At 47.3% G+C, this 20,639-nt stretch overlaps 1 protein-coding gene across 1 annotated transcript in view; it reads left to right on the top strand.

Moving 5' to 3' along the window:
* The window catches only part of MERTK (MER proto-oncogene, tyrosine kinase), a gene marked incomplete at its 5' end in the record, with an annotated part of 114,602 nt that extends 93,963 nt beyond the window's left edge, over positions 1 to 20,639 (top strand). The window contains 9 exons of the mRNA XM_081101525.1: positions 1,937 to 2,022; positions 4,658 to 4,753; positions 5,447 to 5,527; positions 6,416 to 6,508; positions 7,559 to 7,677; positions 10,941 to 11,050; positions 12,495 to 12,654; positions 13,303 to 13,439; positions 19,616 to 20,639. Coding sequence (XP_080957651.1) covers positions 1,937 to 2,022; positions 4,658 to 4,753; positions 5,447 to 5,527; positions 6,416 to 6,508; positions 7,559 to 7,677; positions 10,941 to 11,050; positions 12,495 to 12,654; positions 13,303 to 13,439; positions 19,616 to 20,129 — 1,396 coding nt within the window. The 3' untranslated portion in view covers positions 20,130 to 20,639. The remainder of the gene's footprint in view (positions 1 to 1,936; positions 2,023 to 4,657; positions 4,754 to 5,446; positions 5,528 to 6,415; positions 6,509 to 7,558; positions 7,678 to 10,940; positions 11,051 to 12,494; positions 12,655 to 13,302; positions 13,440 to 19,615) is intronic.

A 20,639-nucleotide genomic window follows, 5' to 3' on the forward strand; every position in this document is an offset into this window, starting at 1 on the left:
GTACCCACAGTACTTAGCAACTCTGTTACTTAAGTGTGTAAATTCTAAGCATGATTGTGTTAAAGCCACGGACAAAATCTCACCTAAATCCTTGGCACTGGGTTGATTAAAACACACCCCAAGGTCTAGGTATAATTTGGGGGCTCATTGCAGAGACCTTGTGCAGAAGGTGCAGGAGCAGCTCATTGAAGGCCTATTAGGTGCTGGCACTGTGATACCCTGGGTTACAGTGGTGAACAAAGCAGGTGCTGCCCCTGCCTTCATGGGACCCACAGTCAGTGGGGAATCAGGCAGTAATCACACAAGTTAATAAAAAATGGAACTGTCACAGAACCTTCACAGGTAGAGTATAGCACAGCAGATTGGACTGTGCTAAGGCCAGAAAGGCCTCCCACCAGAGCTGATGATCCCTGAGTTAGAAACTGAAGAAAGAGCAGGTGTTGATTAGATGAGAGAAGGGAAGAGCATTTCAGCCAGAAAGAGCAGCACATGTAAAGGCCCACAGAGGGGCAGCACCAGACTACAGGTGTGACGCCCGGGGTCTGGCATTCATCCCGTCACTTGAACAAGTCTTACTTTATCCAGGTTCTCTTGGCATTGTCTCTCTCTAAATGGTCTCTGAAGTTATTACCAGTTCCATTGCTGTGATTCTGAATTGAGGCTTTCAGACTCAGTCATGAACGGAGGGGCGCTGAGTCTAAGATGCTGGTGCCCTCAAGCACTAGCGGCACCGTGCAGTATGTGTCATCAAGTGGGCATTCGTCGCTGTCGCTGAGGAAACAATAATTGATATAGAAGGATGCATAGCCCGGCCGGCATGGCTCAGTGGTTGAGCATCGACCTATGAACCGGGAGGTTGTGGTTTAATTCCCAGCCAGGGCACATGCCCAGGTTGCAGGCTCAATACCCAGTGTGGGGCGTGCAGGAGCAGCCGATCAATCTCTCTCATCATTGATGTTTCTATGTCTCCCTCTCTGTTCCTCTGTGAAATCAATAAAAAATCTATTCTTTAAAAAAGAAGGATGCATAGACATATTTTCTTAGACCACCTCAAACGTGGGCTCAGTAAAGACAGAACCCCTGAGATGATGGCCAAAGCTCCTGGCGGTGCTGAGCTTCAGGGGCCTGGTGGGGGCCCCTGGGCACGCAGCGGAGGGACGCTGGGGGGTGGGCACAGAAGCAGAGGGGGCTGCTTTGCCTTCTGAGGCTGAGGCACGCATTTAGGAACAGCACATAGCAGTGCTGCCCTCCCCAGGCTTCGGAAATCCGCCCCTAGGCACCCTCTTTTCTTGCTTTCTTTAGAGGCCATGACATGTTGTACTAGTAAAAATATTTTGATTCTGGTTTTAAAATACATGAAGGACAAAGTGCTGGAATGAGACCCCACTCACAGCAGCATGAAAAATATCACCTTCTTAGGAATAAGCCCAACAGATGTGCATGAACTTTGTGGAAAAAGTTAGTAGACTTGACCAATAACGTGGAAGAAAAATAAGTGGGGAAGTGTGTACCATACTCATGGATGAGAGGGCTGTTTTGTTGGAGAGATGGTGTTTTCCTCAAGGTAACGGTACATTCTATATAGTCATCCTGTCAGTTCCTGCAGGGTTGTTGATGAATGGCAAGCTGATTTTAACAAGCATGTCGAGGAGTAAAAGGAGCAGGGACAGCCGAGGCAGTGGGTTCAGCCCTGCCTGTTGCTACAGCCCAGGGGTGGGGAACCTGTTTTCTGCCAAGGGCCATTTGGGTATTTATGACATCATTCACGGGCCATACAGAATTATCAACTTAAAGATTAGCCTGCTGTGTCTGGTCAAACATTTAATTAACTCACCCCTAATGCCTTGGCAGGGCCAAACCAAATGATTTCATGGGCCTTACATGGCCGGGCGTTCCCCACCCCTGCAGAGCCTGAGCTGTCTGTTTCGTTCACCAGGAACGCCTTCACGGGCGAGGACGTGGAACTGGTGGTCAATTACACAGCAAAGAAGTCCTTCAGTCGGCGAGCCATCGAACTCACCCGTAAGTTGACTTCCATTTCTCTTTTCCGGCAAAAGTTAAAATAGTTAAGAGCAAAGAAAGAACAACAGAATCCTTGACAGATTTCTCACAAAAGCCAAAGGCATCAAAGAATCGATACCGTCACCCTGCAAGATGTGTTCAGCAAGCGGCAAGTAGGTAGTCAGACATGACCCTGTGCCTCCTTGCCGGCCAGCTTCCTGGAAATCTGGGGTGAAGTAGATGGGGTGACAGCCTCCAGATGCCTTGAAAAGTGGCAGGAGATGTGGGTAGAGGTCAGGGATTTAAAGGAAACGGCAAAACAACTGACCATCTTAGAGTTTTTCATTTCCTGGCCCCCAACTCAGAACGATTTGCTGACACCCTTGGTATCAATTATGGTTTGGGCTTTGCTGACTCAGAGTGGGCGTGCTTCTCGTTGACACAGAACACATAGTTCTGTGTTCTCGAATAATTTCAGAAATTGTGTAGAAAGTGTTATAGGCATCTCTCACTGACACCAGAGAGGTGTTACCAGACAAGACAGGACAGCCCCGGGAGCCAGTGGGAGAGCGCTGTCCTCACCCTTGATCCTTGTCTTCTCATATAAATGAACTGGCATTGTGAAAAGCCAATTTAGAAGAAGAAAAAAGGGGGGTGGGGGGGGAAGCCAACTTATTAAAGCAATGAAAGCATGCATCTTTATTGAATAAAGCAGAAACAAAGCAAGCAAACCTATACATCTGGCTTATGAAGCACAGACAGGCTCTCAGCTCATCTGAAAAGCAGGTTGGGTAGGGGTCTGAGGGGTTATATACCTCCCTGTCTATAGGTCTCAGAATTCCTCTGCTGACTATTTTGGTGCAGATTAATTCTCCAGGTCCCCTTTTTCACTTTGTTTACTTTGTTGTGGCCTTCCCAGAATTCAAGAGAAGAATCTGGCAACTTTATCTTACCAAGCCTTGTGACTGCTGGCTTCTCTGCTTAGGGAGTAAAACGGCCCTTTTTTCCTTTCTCCTTTCTCCCTCCCTTTCTGCATTCTCTCATTAGGGAGGTTTTTAACCATTTGCTCTGTGTCCTTGACTGGGATGGATAATGGCTTGTTAGTTACAAGCTGGCTGCTAATTGCCCCGCAGTTTGGCCTTGTTTTAACTTTGCTGTCTCAGTTTGCCTATTCTTCCTGCCCTGAATCCTGCAACAAAAGTATGTGCAAAGACTTTCATATTTAAGCTTCTGGATGTTTGCTAAAACACCAAAATAACAAGCCAGATATAAGAACAATGGTATATAGGTTGCTATGAAATAAAAACTTGTGTGATATAGAATGTTACAATTTCCTTCCTTTTCTAATCTAGAAGTTTGACTTTTAGATGTTATTATATTTTTTATGTGTTTTTATTGATTTTTGAGAGAGAGAGAGAGAGAGAGAGAGAGAGAGAGAGAGAGAGGAATGGAGGGAGGGGGAGAGAGAGAGAGATGAGAGAGACATCAATTGGCTGCCTCCAGCATGGGCTTGATCCTCGAGCTCACAACCCGGGCCTGTGCCCTGATGGGGAATTGAACCGTGACCTCCTGGTTCATGGGTCAACCAACACTCAACCATTGAGCCACACCTACTGAGCAGATATTCTTACACTTTAAAAAATTCTTAATTTACATCACTTTTTTTTCTATATTGGAGGACCATTTGGATAAAATTTTTTTACCAAGAGCTAAAATGTTCAGATTATCCACATGGTTTTTGTTGTTGTTTTGTTTTTAATATATTTTTATTGATTTCAGAGAGGAAGGAAATGGGAGAGAGAGAGAGAAACATTAATGATGAGAGAGAATCATTCATCAGCTGCCTCCTGCACACCCCTCCACTGGGGATCGAGCCTGCTTCCCGGGCATGTGCTCTGTCCAGGAGGGAATCGAACCATGACCTCCTGGTTCATAGGTTCAACCACTGAGCAACACCAGCAGGGCTGTTGTTATTTTCTTCCAAAGCCTTGCTCATTGCCTTTCGGGGGCACAAACGGAGTCATTTGCCAAGTAGTCGTTGAATGGGTCTCCCTCCCCTGGTTAATGGTTCTTATTGGTAACACTTCCTGTCAGTGCTGCACCTTATTACAGAAGATCTTGTTCTCCAGGCCTCCACCAGGTGCTTAGCTTAGCACTGGCATGTCAGTGTGATGAGGCTCAGGTACCACAGCAGCTTGTGTTTCAGCTTGTGCTCTTGGTTTCTGCGCCTCCTTCCCTGGCGGGAGGAAGGGAAGTGCGCCAGGCTCCTTTGTGACCTGTCCTTAGGGATGTAACAGTAAATACTCCACTAGGAAACACCTACTGACTTCTATTCCTCACCCCTAGTCAGGGCTGAACCTCCCCAGCCGGAAGCTGATTGCCAGTTACTGGTACTGCACGTGGGAAGGACAAATGTGGTTGTGATTTTTAGAAATTTTCAGAGTTAATCTTGCCTGAAGGGTTCATTTTATCCGCTGTAATCCTAGTAGTATTAAGTGTGATATTTTATTACTGGCATTTGGGGGAGAAGAGCCTTGGGGTATAACATGGAGAAAGCATTTAACTATTTGATGGGGCTTTATATATCATTTTAATTATATTCCAGTGAAGGGAAGCACACTGACCACTCATATGTCCCCTGTCACTTCTTTCACAGTAAGCAGCTTGGGAGTCAGCGAGGAGCTGCAGCGTAAGCTGGAGGATGTTATGATTGACAGGAACCTTCTAATTCTTGGAAAAATTCTGGGTGAAGGTAAACAGTTTAATTCTTTTAAAATGTAGGATAAGAAAGTAAGCAGTTCACAGTAATTTTTAAAAATACGGATTTGTTACATAAAATACCATTTTGTGACTTTAAATGATAATACAAAGAGTTCTATTTTATCATTTAAAATGAAAAAGTGAATAGTGATTTTTGAAACTAAGATTGGGCATATGAATGGGGCTCTGTAGTGCCTAGCACACGCAGTAGGCCTTGAAAATATGAATTCCCTTCCTCCACTGAAAAGCATGTAATTCACTGGTTGGCTTCCTATATCATTTACATTTATCCCTCTAGTTCTCAAGTTTATAATTCCTGGCACCTTCCTGGTTAAATAGGGACAAGGGTGCACATACATATTTAATCTGTCAACCTGATATTCTGGTGTTAGGATGAATGATGATGGTGTTCAGAGTTTCTATTTTATGAATTTCAAAAACACTTCCCATGTTGTCCTGTAATAAAGTGATGATCTGAGCTAAATCCAAGCCAGCCTCAGTGTGACAAGCGGGAGGTTAGTTCCTGGCTTCTGCCCTGGGTTTCGAGTGCAGATGACCTGGCAGCTCTGCCTGCTGCTGTGTATGGATCCTCGGGCCACATGAGAACGTGCCTCTGGCCTGTGGTGTTTCTGTGGTCAGGAGAGATTCTGCACAAGGTCCACACAGCTGTTGTTTTACTTCACAGGAGAGTTTGGGTCTGTCATGGAAGGAAGTCTTAGTCAACAGGATGGAACTTCCGAGAAAGTGGCCGTGAAGACCATGAAACGTGAGTTACCTGTCACCCACGAAACCCGTTCTAGGCTTCGGCATTAAGTACGTTCATATTATTATGCAGCCGTTACCACCATCATCTCCTGAATTTTTTCGGCTTACAAAACTGAAACTTGGTTGGTTAAACAGCTCTTGATCCCCTAGCTCTCCCCTTGTACTTCTGTCTGTGAATTAGACTGCCCTGCGTACCTCATACAAGTTGACCACACAGTGTGTGTCCCTGTCACTAGCTAATGTCACTTAGCCTAGTGGAGATTTTTAAATGTCTCTCTTAAGTTGCTTTAATTCCAGAAACTTGGTATGAAAGTGTCTCTAGTTCACAGGGCAGGGCTGAGCAGCCAGACTCAAGCTCTGATGGAGAGAGGCATGTGTCCCTTCTTTCTTTAAGGCCAAACTGATTGCAACAGTTTGGATTTGATATTAGTTTTTAAAACTAATATACTTTAATTATTAGAGCAGTTTTAGGGCTACAGAAACACTGGGCAGCAAGTACAGAGTTCCCATGTGTCCTCGCCACACACAGCCCCCTATCATAAACATCTTGCATTAGTGTGGTGCAGTTTTTACAGTTGACGAATCCGTATTCATACGTTAATGACTGACATCCATAGGCTACATTAGGGTTCACCCTGTGTTGTACAGTCTGTGGGTTTGACAAGTGCATAATGTCCACTGTCACAGTGTCCTACAGATGTTTCACCCTAAAATCGCCTGTGCTCCCCTTTTTTACCCCCGCCCAGCCCCTGACAACCACTCATGCGTTTACTATTGCCACAGTTTGTCTTTTCCTGATTTTACTTGGAGAGAACAGAATTGCTGCTGCCCCTGCCCTCATGCATGGAGCGTGTTAACTGTGCCTGAGATTTCCCATCTCTTCTTTCAGTGGACAACTTTTCCCAGCGAGAGATCGAGGAGTTCCTCAGTGAGGCCGCATGCATGAAAGACTTCAGCCACCCCAACGTCATCCGGCTCCTAGGTACCTGGAGAAAGGCAGGCCTGGTGGCCAGAGGGGCTCGGCGCATCCACTCTGTGCCCAAGGGAAACCTGGTATAACCCACGGTGATTTACAACCTGGGGTTTCTTCACCCAAAAGGCTTCTCCTTACAGTTAACATTTTCGGAGGCTTATGGTAAAAGTGGGTAAAAATGGGACGTGATTTAATGTCAGAATTTGGCTTTTAGCACCATTAGCTAAAAAACACCAAATGGGGAGATCGGGTTCCAGTGGTTGCTGTTTAAGCGACACTGTTCCGAGAGGGAGAGCAGCCCGAGAATAACAATGTTCTGACGACTTATTTTTGCTGCCCTGCCATCTAATAATTGCTAAAGTCTTTGGGGAGCTTTCAGAGTGTCTTTGACACTCAAGGGAGATGTGAAAACTAATCTTTGGTTATAAGATGATGTCAAAGAAATGAGTGTTACTCATTGGCAGCTCTCGACTTCAGCAGACCGAGAACAATCGTGCTTTGTAATTGCACCACAATGTGCAAGAGCTCTGCAAGCCCGGTGTCAGGTGACAGCTCTCCTTCTAGAATTGCATGGTAAATGGGTTGCAGCTTTGCCCGTGTGTAACTGTTAAAATTTAGGGATGTGGATTCTACCTCAAAATACTTTTCGTACTTTAAGCATTTGGCTTCAGCGCACGTCTTCATACGATGAAGTGTTTCACTGTCACATGAGATGAGTTTGCTTCTTGAATTCTGATGCAGTCCCTGCCCCTCACTTGGAATCAATTTAATGAAAACTCACCAGGTCTCTGCGAGGCTCTACTTGTGATAGACTAATTTTTGAGCGCTCTCATGCAAAGACTGGCCCTAACATGAAAGAAAGAAAAAAAAAATACCAAGAAGTGGACCCAGGGTGCGTTCAGTGTTCTTGAACTCGGCGTGTGAGTTACGAGCGTTTGTTTTTTTAACTGTTCACTTGGGCGCACGTGGTTTCAATTTGGCCCAGGCTCCTGCCCTGCGTGCTTTTTCCGGTCACTGCTAACAGGGGCTCTTTGTAAGGAACTCTGCTCTTCATTTCAGGTGTGTGTATAGAAATGGGCTCTCAAGGCACCCCGAAGCCCATGGTGATTTTACCCTTCATGAAATACGGGGACCTACATACCTACTTACTCTATTCCCGACTGGAGACAGGATCAAAGGTAATGAATTCCCCGCTGCCTTGCCTCTGGACACTTGACAAGGCCTGGGCAAACTCAGCATCTGACCTTGAATATGAAGGAGGGAGCGCAAGGACTTGAGCCTTCGTTTGGTGCTCCCTGTGCACCCTAGGGGTTGAAACGGGGTGTCCGCCTTCACGGCAGGTCTCCTCCCGGTCCTGTTATTCCTGTTTATGGGGGAGGAAGTCAGCTGGGAGCACACGCTTACGCCCCTCACACTGGAGCCAGGGGCCTCTTGTGATGTCAGGGTGGCCTCTTTCTTTTGAAGTTGCCTCTCTAGCTTGTTTACTCTGAAATCCCTGGGTGCGGGACCTGTCTCGGTTTTCAGAGGGAAGGTGCCCTGAACTGTTTTTCAGAGACACGGAGGGTGAACGTAGTCCACCCATCTTTCTTGTTTTGTTAACCCGAGGATATTTCTTTCTTTCTTTTTTAATATATTATATTGATTTTTTTACAGAGAGGAAGGGAGAGGGATAGAGAGTTAGAAACATCGATGAGAGAGAAACATCGATCAGCCGCCTCCTGCACACCCTTTACTGGGGATATGCCCGCTACCAAGGCACATGCCCTTGACTGGAATCAAACCTGGGACCCTTCAGGCCACAGGCCGCCGCTCTATCCACTGAGCCAAACCGGTCAGGGCCCAAGGATATTTCTACCATTGATTTTTAGAGTAGAACAGAGAGAGGGGGCAGAGGGATGGAGAGGAAGAGAGAAAGAGAAACACCTATGAGAGAGATACATTGATTGGTTGCCTCCTACACATGCCCCAACCAGGGCCGGGGATTGAACCCGCAATCCAGGTATGTGTCCTTGACCAGGAATCGAACCCATGACCCTTCCGTGTGGGGGCTGACTCTCTAACCACTGAGCCCCACCAGCCAGGGCCCATCTTTCTTTTTATCCTTGGAAATGGAAATCATGTTGGTTACTGTAGCTTTATTGTAAGCCTTAAAAACGGGTACTGTGATTCCTCCAGATTTATTCTACTTTCCAGAATTGTTTTTAGCTTTTCTAGTTCTGTTGCCCTTCCATATAATTAGAGAATCAGCTTGTGTATAGCAAGAGAAACCAGTACACAGCATTTTACTGACTAATGAATAGTTTCTATTTGCAAAACTACAAGTGTATCTCCAGTGTTGGAAGGTAACTCCCATGTATACATCTGCAGCCATAGGTAATGCTGGAAGTCACAAAATGCATAGAGAAACCGGAACGTCAGGCTTTTATTCAGGTCTTTGCTGTCTGTTCAGCCAGTTGGGGGAATAAGCACTTTCTGTTCTGCTGGTGTGGCAGGACTCGGGCTCGGTCACGTAGTGTGCTCCTCCAGCAGGGCCTCGGTGCCTCCTGTCCTCATCTCCCCTCCATGAATACAGGCTGTCATTTCCTTTATTGAGATCTTTAGAGTCTTTCATTTTGTACTTGTCAGAGTGTAAGTTTTGTACTTCTTTTGTTAAAGTTATTCCTAAGTATTTTATTTTTTATTCTTTTGTAGATAAAATTGTTTCGATTTCGTTTTCAGAAAGAGTGCTCATTTCTAGTGTATGGAACTACATTGATTTTTTGTATATCGATCTAGAGTCCTGTAACTTTGTTGAACTCATTTATTAGTCCTACCACAGAATTTCTTTTTTTTAAATAATTTTTATTGAATTTTTTTTTCTTTAGAGCGAGAGGAAGGGAGAGAGAGAAACATCTGTTAGTTGCTTTCAGCACGCACCCTGACTGGGTATTGAATCCGAAACCTGGGCACGTGCCCTGACTGAGAATAGAACCGGTACCCGCTCAGTGCACAGGACAATGCTCCACTAACTGAGCCACACCAGCCACGCCCACACAATTATCTTTTAAATAACTTTGGTCACAGTTTGCAAGAATGAAATCATTGTTCGAGGAAAAAATAACACAGATGAATAGTACCTGATACTCATCTCCATGAATGTTAGCAGACTTGATATTTCTTAAAACCCAAATCCTTTCCTGGAAATTAGCATTCAGAAAATTAAAGCCCCAGCTATACAGAACACAGGCATAGGACTTCCAAGTCTCCATGATCTGTTTATGTTCTCTTTAACAAGTCCATTATGTAAAGGTAAAACATAATTAAAGCATTTTATTGTACATACAACGTGTGACCGACATGGGCCTTGACACGGAGATATAAAGCATTAAAAATTCAGGGCTTGATTCTCACCACGTTGGAAAACTCGTGCCGTACGGAATGAGTCGTGACAAATGCAGTGTGCTGGGAAAGTGTGTTGTGGGTGGACCTGCTTGTGGTGGCCAGGAAGTCGTCAGCCCTTCACGCAGTGTCTGCAGAGAACACTGCCTCTGTCGTCTTCCTCAGAATCAGCTCCAACCCGGATGGTCTCTTAACACAGCAGCGTGCGTGCGTTCACGCCGTGGAAAAAACGCTAGGCTGCTGACATTACAGGGGGTCCCAAGAAACACAAATGAAAATTCCTGTGGTAAGGGCCCAAGACCATCCTAATTTCTCTCTAAAAGAAAACTATCTTTTCAAAACATTTCAAAGGGATAGCAGATGTGGGTGCACAATTGGACAGCTACTTTAAAGTGGGCTTTTTGCCTCAAAACATTAGAAAACCCCACCCTCAAAAGCCAGTGCCCCCCCCCCCCCCCCCCCCGTGTGGCATGGGTGCTTGGTCCCACTGGCACTCAGGACACGGAAGATCCCACTGGATCCCATGACTTGGGAGACAAATGTTATTCACTGTCAATACTTTTAAACATGGGGAGAAGAAAATGTGGTATTTGCCAAACAGTTTTAGAGTTAGTTTGTTTTTTTGGGGGGGGGGGGGTTTGTGTGTGTTTTTTAAATATATTTTATTGATTTTTCACAGAGAGGAAGGGAGAGGGGTAGAGAGTTAGAAACATCGATGAGAGAGGAATATCGATCAGCTGACTCCTGCACACCTCCTACTGGGGATGTGCCCGCAACCAAGGTACATGCCCTTGACCGGAATCGAACCTGGGACCTTTCAGTCCCCAGGCCAACGCTCTATCCACTGAGCCAAACCGGTTAGGGCTAGAGTTTGTTTGTTTTTTCATTCCTCTTTTAAAACCTTTTTTGTGCTATTAGTGATAAAGAACTGAAGTTTGTTTCCATGTCTCATGGCCACACATTTCAGAGAAAAAATGCTGCTTTCCCCCAGATGGAGATAACTTGCAGATTTCCTTGTAAAAAATAATAATAATAATAATCTTTCTTCTTGCTTCGTCCCCAGCACATTCCCGTGCAGACACTGGTGAAGTTCATGGTGGACATTGCCCAGGGGATGGAGTATCTGAGTAACAGGAATTTCCTCCATCGAGACTTAGCTGCTCGAAACTGCATGTAAGGGTCTGGGTGCGTCCTGGGCGGTTGGACCTCACGGTGTTGGTGTTTGTAGCGGGGACACCCTGGGTGGCCTGTCGCTGTCACAGGAGGAGGAGAGAGAGTTCTGGAGGTGGGATTCCTGCGTCTCTGAGGCATGGCTGGGTTTGCGCCTGCGGGTTTTCAGTCCCTCCCAAACGTCCTCCTGTGGCTATGTTTTCATTTTCACACTCCCACGCCCTAGGAGGGCGAGGTAAGACCTTTGAGATCCCTGTGCATTGCCATCTGCCGGCTTTGGGCCCAGTTACATAGAAGTCAGCTAATCACGCAGACACTAATGAAAACCATGAAGGTCTGTCCCTACGTCCCTGCGATGCTGCCCTGAGAAGACGCCCTGTTCCGTGGACACACCGACCAGAGCAGCAAGGACAGACTAGGACTTTGAGCTCCAGTTCTCCCCACGTCTTCCTGCTGCAGCCGCGGAGCCATTTTCTACGGGAGATCTTCAAGACAGGAACTGCGTCTTGACTTAAGTTCACTGTTGCAGGAAGAGGGAAGGTTCCTTAAATGCGTTGCTTTTATTTACTTTTCTTGGCTGGAGAAGTGACAGTGGTGCCTGCCCTCACTCCTCCTAGCCAGTGCACCCCTTCCCAGCTCCCTCCCACTTTTACCTCATTTTTGAAAGCCCAGAAGGGTCTTGCTTTTGTCTTTTAATTTAAAGAATATTCCTACCACAGAGGGAGACCTGTGAAAATCGGTTTTTTCCCCATCAATGTTTCATTAACGTTTTTCCTATCAAGAAGGGTGACCCGCTGTCAGTTTGCCCGGAACTGAGTGCTTTCCCAGGACAAGGGATGTCCAGTTTTAAAAGTTAGTGTCGGACAAACAGGGACGGGTCGTCATATTACCTCCAGACCTCTCATTTCTTCTCTCCCTTCTCCTTCTTGTCTAGGATCTGTTTTAATGGGATGGGCTGTCAATGTGATTGTATGACTTTAATTTTCTGAGTTACTCCTCCAGTACTACCTGGCCATCTCTGCGGGGAGTCCTGGATCCCCCTCTTGCAGGCTGTACTTGCCCACCTCCCCCAGGCTGCCAGGAGGCTCCCTTGGACCACAGAGCCAGGGCTACATCCAGACGTCAGGCGTAAAGGCTTCTGGGATGCTCATTGAGTGACCAGAGGCCCTGGGTTTGAGCTGGGCTCCTTCTATGCCTATGCAGCTCCCCTGTTCCCTCCTGGTGTCTCCATCCTTGTGCACAGATGGCCTTGCCGGGTCCGATTCCCACACAGACAAGCAGGGTGCAGGGTGCTCTCTCTGCTGCTGCTCCCCCTTCACTTGCTGGGCCGTTGTTCCCCAAGCAGGTGGGGCCTGTGTCTTTGGGCTACTTCCTGTGCATGTGACGCAGACCTGTGCTTCAAGGCTTTGCCTGCGATGAATCTAAGAACTCAAACTCCTCTCTGTAGGTTGCGAGATGACATGACTGTGTGTGTGGCAGACTTCGGCCTCTCTAAGAAGATTTACAGCGGCGATTACTACCGCCAAGGCCGCATCGCGAAGATGCCTGTGAAGTGGATCGCCATCGAGAGCCTTGCGGACCGAGTCTACACCAGTAAAAGTGACGTGGTAGGTACAGTTTTCCTGGGGACCTTGAGTTTCAGAAATGAACCGTGCTGAACAAAGTGACTTAGCTGCCAAACATTTCACTATGATGAACTGAGGGCTGGGAGTGTGCTCACATCTCTCTTATTTATTGCTAGGCACCCTGATTCAGGTGGAACTCTAGATTCTGGTGAAGTCTCCTGACATTCAAAAGATCTGTCTTTGCACAGGCCCTTAATTTATTCCCGTTTTCCTTTGCTGCACTATTGTGACATATTGCCCACAGCTAAGCTATTTCATATTCATATTAAATTCAACAAGTTCATTCAGTGGCTCTATGGGACCAACATGATGTACAAAAGGTGCTGTGTGGTTACGCCCTCAACCAGAGACGAGGAGCGAAAACACTTGACAACATTGTAAACGAGCATGGGTTCGGCAGGAGGCTCTGGCTGCCCTTGTCAGATTTCCCGTAAGAGTGTTAGTAGCAAATGGGCACAGTGACGTGCCAACCACGTTACCGCTGTGTTGGGAGAGCAACGTGTCTCAGTCATAATTGTCAGCTTTGTGCACGGTCATCGGGGCTTTAAGGAAATGACCTTTCCCAATGAAAAAGTCCATTCAGACTTTCTGAAAAGACGCAAATCTTACTTCTTGTTGATTTGTTCTCAGTGGGCATTTGGCGTGACCATGTGGGAAATTGCAACTCGGGGGATGACGCCCTACCCCGGAGTCCAGAACCATGAGATGTACGACTATCTCCTCCACGGCCACAGGCTGAAGCAGCCAGAGGACTGCCTGGACGAACTGTGAGTGAGCCGCTCGATGGGACCAGGCACCCTGCGGGGGCCATCCAATGGGTCTGCAAAGACCTAGGGACACAGCCATGGGGGCGTGGGTAGGAGGGGGTGCTTTTAGCCAGGCCACATGTGCAGAGGAGGCACATCCAGGCCCAAGCCTTTCCTGGTGTGAGAGGTGGTGTGTGCACAGGTTCTGCAGGTCTGCAGGCACTGCTGGGAAATGCATTCTAGATAAATGGATCAACTTTACAGCATATGAGGTACCTGGTCACCTGCCCTCTTGTGCTGCCGTCATCCTTCTCTTCCTGTACAGTATTTCAGACAGACAAATCGCAGTAATATCCTAATCAGGAAATTTAGAAACCGAAGCCCATGGCTCTGAGGTCAGGCCGATCATCAGAATTGCATGGGGGCTAGTCTAACAGCATGATTCCTCGGCCCTATGCCTGGACACTGAGGTTGTTGGAACAAAGTGGGCCAGAAGTGATGTCTTAAAACACTGGGCCATCAGGTGCTCCACCCGGCGTGAGAGCCCCAGCTCAGCGTGCACAGCCCGTGCGGGACAGGCCCCTCCTCTCTAGGGAGGGTGGTATGGGGGGGGGGGGGGCGGGCCTCTGAGTCGCTGAGGCCAGCTGCGGCCTCCACCTACCCACGGGGGAGGCCTTCACAGCTGCCTTGACTTGTGTGCCTCATTCTCAGCCGCAGATAAAGTCCAGGCGCATATTCTTCAGAGCTATTGGGAGGGTTGAGGAGAGTGTGTGCAGTGCTCAGCCTGCAGGAGGCACAGAGCCAGTGTCACATCGTGGTGCCGATTCGTAACATGACATCATACACACCGACCTGCCCAGACACCTTGCTGACCTTCTTAAACTGACTTCTTGTGGCATTGCCTCTACCTCCCTAGTGTCGAGTCTCTTCCCCACATAACAGGGGTTACAGGCATTGTCTCCATATTCAGCAAGATTTCAGAGCCTTAGGCCTTCACGGGCTCAGGCTTGGAAGGGGTGGGTGGGACCCCCTGGGTGGGACCCCCCCCCCAACTATGTCACACACCCACTGTCTGTGGCCTTGCTTCCTCACTTAGGGGAGGGCTAGGTTTGGGGGCATGCAGGCTCCCCTATCTCGTCCAACCCAAACAGAGAAAACTATTTTATTTTTTTTAACAGAAGAAAATTAAATTTTAATACATGTGCATGGAGAATTTACATAAGCAGGAAAATTCCCAGAAGGAAACTTTATTGATAAGAGCCGCAGGCTGTTTGGTCGTGGTGGCTGTTGTGGTTATAAATTATAATATTAAGAACAGAAACAAAAAATGTTAAGCCCTTTAAAAACATTGTGAAATTCTAATTAAATTAGATCTGGGGTTTCATGGTGGTTTTTGAAAGAGCCACGTGAATGAAATGTTTGCTTCTAAAAAGGAGGAACCATTTTAGCCCAGCAATGTTGAATGAGGAGTTTTGTGGCTCTTTCTCTCTTGGCTTCCGTCTTGCGCCACTAGCAGTTGGTCTTTGCAGTGATTACCCAGGGTCTCAGCAAGGTCCGAGCTGTGTCACACTGTGGTTTTCCAGTGCTTTACGTGGAGCCAGACAAGGAATGCTGACTCGCTTTTCTGAGCATTTTTAGATGAGAGTCGCAGAGTCAGCACGTGCCACGTGGCCAGGAGGTCAGGCAGGTCAGGCGGATCAGGTGGCCCTGTGGTCCCCACCCCAGCTGGCTCTGCACCTGAGGCTTGACCCAGGCCTTCTTCTTGGGCCCCTGTCCCATCTGGATGCTGGTCAACAAAGAGGCCTCTGTTTCATATCAGGGACGTTTTCTTTTAAAAATGAGACACACTTCTGAGCTTCTCATCTCACTTGCTGCCTAACCTTAGCCGAGGTGAGTTCATGCCTACGTTACTTGCCCATCGGTCTTTTCCAAGTCAGTCCTAAGACAGGTAACGGAGCGCACTGCATGTCCTGCCCTCTGTGGCTGCCTCTTCTCACGGTGCCACCCACTCCGAGTGGCCAGGCGGCTGGCCTGTTCCCCTGGCCCAAGAGGCCTCTCTGCATGATGTCCCCGTCGTCTCTGTAGGACATTTCCTCAGCTGAGCTACGGCCTCCTGGCTGTGGCCCTCGGGCACTCCCACCGCTGGCCGCTGTGGTTCCTGCACCAGCCCTCGTCCCCCTCATCCTCCTCTGATACTCGGGAGCCACCTGGGTCCCATCAGCTTTTTCCCACTGATGTCCTTCAGAGTCCCCCTGCCCTTCAACCCACCCTAATACCATCAAACCAGAGAAGCGCCGGCTGGCAGGGCCTGGCATGAGGAAATGGTGGCACGGTGGCATCACGGTGTGAATAAGGAGGGCAGCTCACACCACCTTCCCCCTCTCAGAAACCCTCGTCTACTCCACTTCCACCTGCAGCAGCTCAGGCCCCAGGCAGGAGAGCAGCGGGGGCTTCCGGTCAGCCAGGTGTCAGCACTCAGACCCTCCTCACACTGCAGGGTACATGTCATGTCTCTGAGCTGATGGGGGGCGCTCAGCCATCCTCAGAGCCAGGGAGAAGCAGGTGCCTGACAAATATGGAAAATTCAGAAATCTATAAATTTTTTAAATGTGTATGATTGCAACCTTTTAATTCCTTTGTGAAAAACTGTGGTAAAATGCACAGAACATAACAGTTACCATCGTAACTATTTTTAAGTGTGCCGTTCAGTCGTGTAAGTGCATCCGTGTTGTACAGCCGTCACCCCCTCATCTCCAGAACTCTTCATCTCACAAAACGAAAACTCTGTCCCCCGTGAAACAGTAATCCCCATACGCCACTCCCCCAGCTCCCACAACCTGTGTGACTACATCTTTTATGAAATCTCAGTAGGAAAACAAAAATGACCCTTTACAAAGGCAACTACCAAACTTGTTTTTTTCTTTTTCTTCTTTTTAAAATCCTCACCTGAGGATAGTTTCCCATTGCTTTTAGAGAAAGTGGAAGAGAGAGGGAAAGGCAGAAAGAAATATTGCTGTGAGAGAAACACATCGTTTGGTTGCCTCCTGCACATGCCCCGACCAGGGCCCAGGCTGGGGAGGAGCCTGCAACCAAGGTATGTGCCTTTGACCAGAATCGAACCCGGACCCTTCGTTCGGCAGGCTGACACTCTATCCTTGAGCCAGACTGGTTAGGGCTTATTTTTTCTTTCCATCCCTGAGATTGAACTTGCTGACCTTGGTCCACCACTGCAGACTTGCCCTTTGTCGGAGGGGTCTAGGCAGTACCCACACTACCATATATTTGCTAGTCATATTTCTATTGTTACATATTGTGATTTTGCTACCATTTGAATATGAAAAACATAGAGTATATCAGCGATTTTCAACCTTTTGCATCTCACAGCACACATGAACTAATTATTAAAATTCTACAGCACACCAAAAATGTATTATTTGCCAATCTGACAAAAAATATAGGTGTCATTTTTATTCATTCACACTGGATGGCTATTGTTGGGTTGGCTGTTGTCAGTTTTTTATTTGACAGTCTAGGACCTAGACTCTAGGAGAAAAGAAGTCAGTGCCCCTGGCTAAGTAGTCAGGTATGGCATGTTTTAAAAAATTCTTGCAGCACACCGGTTAAAATCGCTGGGTTATGCAAACGCTTTCTCCGAAGACGTGGGATAAATGAAGGTAAATAATGGGGCCTTCATGGCCTAATGAAAAGGGGAGTGTCTTCTAAGGGCAGAATTCCTCAAAGCTCATCTCAGACTGCAAACAGGCAGGGCTCTGTGAAGAACAGGAAGCCATGCAAATTGATTTATACCATAAGAACCTTAAAAATGGAAACAAAAGCTGTTTGCCAAGTCCCATGGCCATCTCATGAAGGTAGAACAAGGAGAGTCAGAGAGCTGAGCTGATGTCCAGGTGGGAATTGGGCTCATCAGGGAAACGGGAGCTCAGGGTTCTGTGCTCACAGGCAAAGCGCCTGCAGACCCGCCGGCCAGGAGCTCAGGCCTTGCTGATAGGGGCTGAAAAGTAAACAAAGGCAGGTGTTGATTGGTATACGTTATGTGGGTGAGATCTCAGTACGTGTGTGAATGCTGGTAGAATTACCCAGAGTTCTACGCGATGGGGTTACATGTGAGTATGGGAATTGCACATTTATGTTCACAAGATAGCAGTAATCTGCCCAGCTGGTGTGGCTCAGTTGGATGAGTGTCTGACCTATGAACCAGGAGGTCACTGTTTGATTCCCGGTCCGGGCACATACCCAGGTTGTGGGCTCGAACCCAAGTGTGGTAGCCAATCAGTGATTCTCCCATCATTGATATTTCTATTGCTCTCTCTCTCCCTTCATCTCTGAAATCAATAAAAATATATATTTTTTAAATATTTTTTTAAAAGATAGCAGTAATCTACTACATGTGTCAGATGATTAGCATTGGGATCATTTCCTTATCCAGCAACATGAATGTCAATTTCTCAAGAAAGGAAAGAGTCCAAATGGTAGTATAACTCACTCTTCCTGATGCAGTCATCTCTCTGTTTTACTGTGCTCACATCAATGCCCCCCCCATTGTAATTCTTAATTACACAGAGAATGAGGACACCACCCTGAAGAGAATCCTCCCTACAGGACACAGCAGAGGTCATGAGGAGCCCCAGTCATAGGACTTGTCCAGCCAGAGACTGGTCCCCTGCTGCCCACATAGCAAAGTAACAAGGACAGGGCTATTGATGAGAGTAGGTGCAGTGACACACACAAAGCGCCCTGCACAGTGAGGCACACACTCCTTTACCCATCCACCCCCGGTCCGTCTAACAGCTCTCCTGGTGACAAACCCAGCTTCATGTGCAGAACAGGGGTTGGCACGCTTTTTCTGTAAAGGGCAAAATAGTAAGTATTTTTTATTTTGAGGCCATGTGGTCTCTGCTGAAACTACTTAACTCTGCCATTGCAGTAGAAGCAGCCACACATAAATAAAAGTAGCTGTGTTCCAATAAAACTTTATTTACTGTGGAGAGCGGCTACAGCGTTTGGACAGGATCAAGCCTCGGACTGACTTGTGGCAAAGCCACGTACAAGTCCCAGCTTGGAGGGCAAAGCCCTCCCAGCACAATTATAGCCGTAGGCTGTGGTTATAAGCTTGACCTATAGTCCCAGACGCTGCAGTCCTAGGTAGCTAAGGGATGTGGGCTGTGGGAGGTGCAGCAAGTGCTGCCAAAACAAGGCTTGAGTGCAATAATAGGAACAAAGTAGATTGGAAACTCGAGAGAATATTGTAAACATGTTGACCACTCCCCTTGTTTTGCTTTGTGTAATCTGACTATAAAATAAAGATCCTGCTTGTAGGCAGGGTCACTGTTTCTTCATCCAGACACAGATCCTACCTGGCCCCAACTGTATTCCCTTGTCTGTCTTCTTTAATCCTTCACCACTCCTCTTAGGTTCACCCCAGGCCGTGCTGGACAGGGTTCAATTTACAAAACAGATGGTGGGCTGGACTTGGCCCACGGACCATACTGTGTCCTGTATTCCTGGAGACAGAGGAGCACTATCACATACCCATGGAAAATTTATAATAAAAGTTGAACAGCCGAAACCGGTTTGGCTCAGTGGATAGAGCGTTGGCCTGTGGACTGAGTGGTCCCAGGTTCGATTCCGGTCAAGGGCATGTGCCTGGGCTGCGGGCACATCCCCAGTGGGAGATGTGCAGGAGGCAGCTGATCGATGTTTCTCTCCCATCGATGTTTCTGACTCTCTATCTCTCTCCCTTCCTCTCTGTAAAAAATCAATAAAATATATATATATTAAAAAAAAAAGTTGAACAAATATGCCACAAGGAAAACCTCCGTAATTTCCAAAAAGTAAAATCAGTGTGGATTAAAATGTAATAAAATTGCCCTCACCGAGGAGCTCAGTTGGTTAGAACATCAACCCGATACGCCAAGGTTGTGGGTTCAATCCCTGGTCAGGGCACATACAAGAATCAACCAATGAATGCCTAAATAAAGTGGAACCACAAATCAGTGTTTCTCCGTCTCCCTCCCTCCCTTCCTTCCTCCCTCTTCCCCTACTTCTCTCTCTCCCTTCCTCTGTAAAATTAATTGTTTTATTTGTTTTAAAAATCCAAGACAAGGTGAAAACAAGGGGTGGACTTCACTGAGGGCCCGGTGCTGCGCCGGAAGTTAACTCACCTTCTCTACTTGCAGGTATGAAATAATGCACTCCTGCTGGAGGGCTGAGCCCTTGGACCGACCCACCTTCTCCATGCTGAGGCTGCAGCTAGAGAAGTTCTTGGAAAGTTTGCCGGAAGCGCAGGACAAAGCCGAGGTCGTTTACATCAACACACCGTTTCCAGAGAGCTGCGAGGGCCTGGCAGAGGGCCCCCCACTCGCTCAGCTGGACATGGACATCGACCCCGACTCTATCATTGCTGCCTGTGCGAGCAGCGCTGCTGTCAGCGTGGTCACAGCCCAAGTCCATGAGAATGGATCTCTCGAGGGAAGGTACATCCTAAATGGGGGCAGTGAGAACTGGGAAGACGTGGCTCCCGCCGCCGCAGCAGCAGGGACAGCTGGAAAGAACGGTGTTTTACTGGAAGACAGGCCTGTGAGGAGCGGGGTCTCCTGGTCCCAGTCCAGCACGCTGCCCTTGGGGAGCCTGCCGCCAGATGAACTTTTGTTCGCAGATGACTCCTCGGAAGACTCGGCAGTCCTTGTGTGAGGAGAGCCGAGACATTCCCAAACCAGGGAGGGAGACAGACCCCTCTGCCTTAGAGACCCAGGTACGCCCCAAGTTTCTGGTATCCGTCTTCCTGCCACCGCCCGCAAGCACCAGATGAATGTTGTTCAGTACGTCATTAAAAATGCATTAATATATATTTATTTAAATAGAAAAATATATGTGTATATGGTGGAAAGAGACCTAGATTTTTATATTTTAATAAAAGATGACTTATTTTCTGTCACTTACCTTGCAGATTTTAAAATTTAAGCTTTAACAGCCTCATCTCTACAGCTGCTCCTTGATGTTAACATTTGCACAGTTGTTGTTTTCATTTTCCCTGTTAAATGTAAAAATATTCGTAAAATGAAATTGCTTGACTTTGCTTCTGGTCTTACGAAGAATCCGATACTCCCCTGAATCACCTGTTTGATAAGAATGACCTTTTGATATGTAAAGTTTTATAACTGATTCTTTGACATAACTTCCTAATAAAATATGAATGAGGAA

Source organism: Myotis nattereri (assembly GCF_964212035.1).
Source record: "Myotis nattereri genome assembly, chromosome: 10".
Lineage (NCBI taxonomy): Eukaryota > Metazoa > Chordata > Mammalia > Chiroptera > Vespertilionidae > Myotis > Myotis nattereri.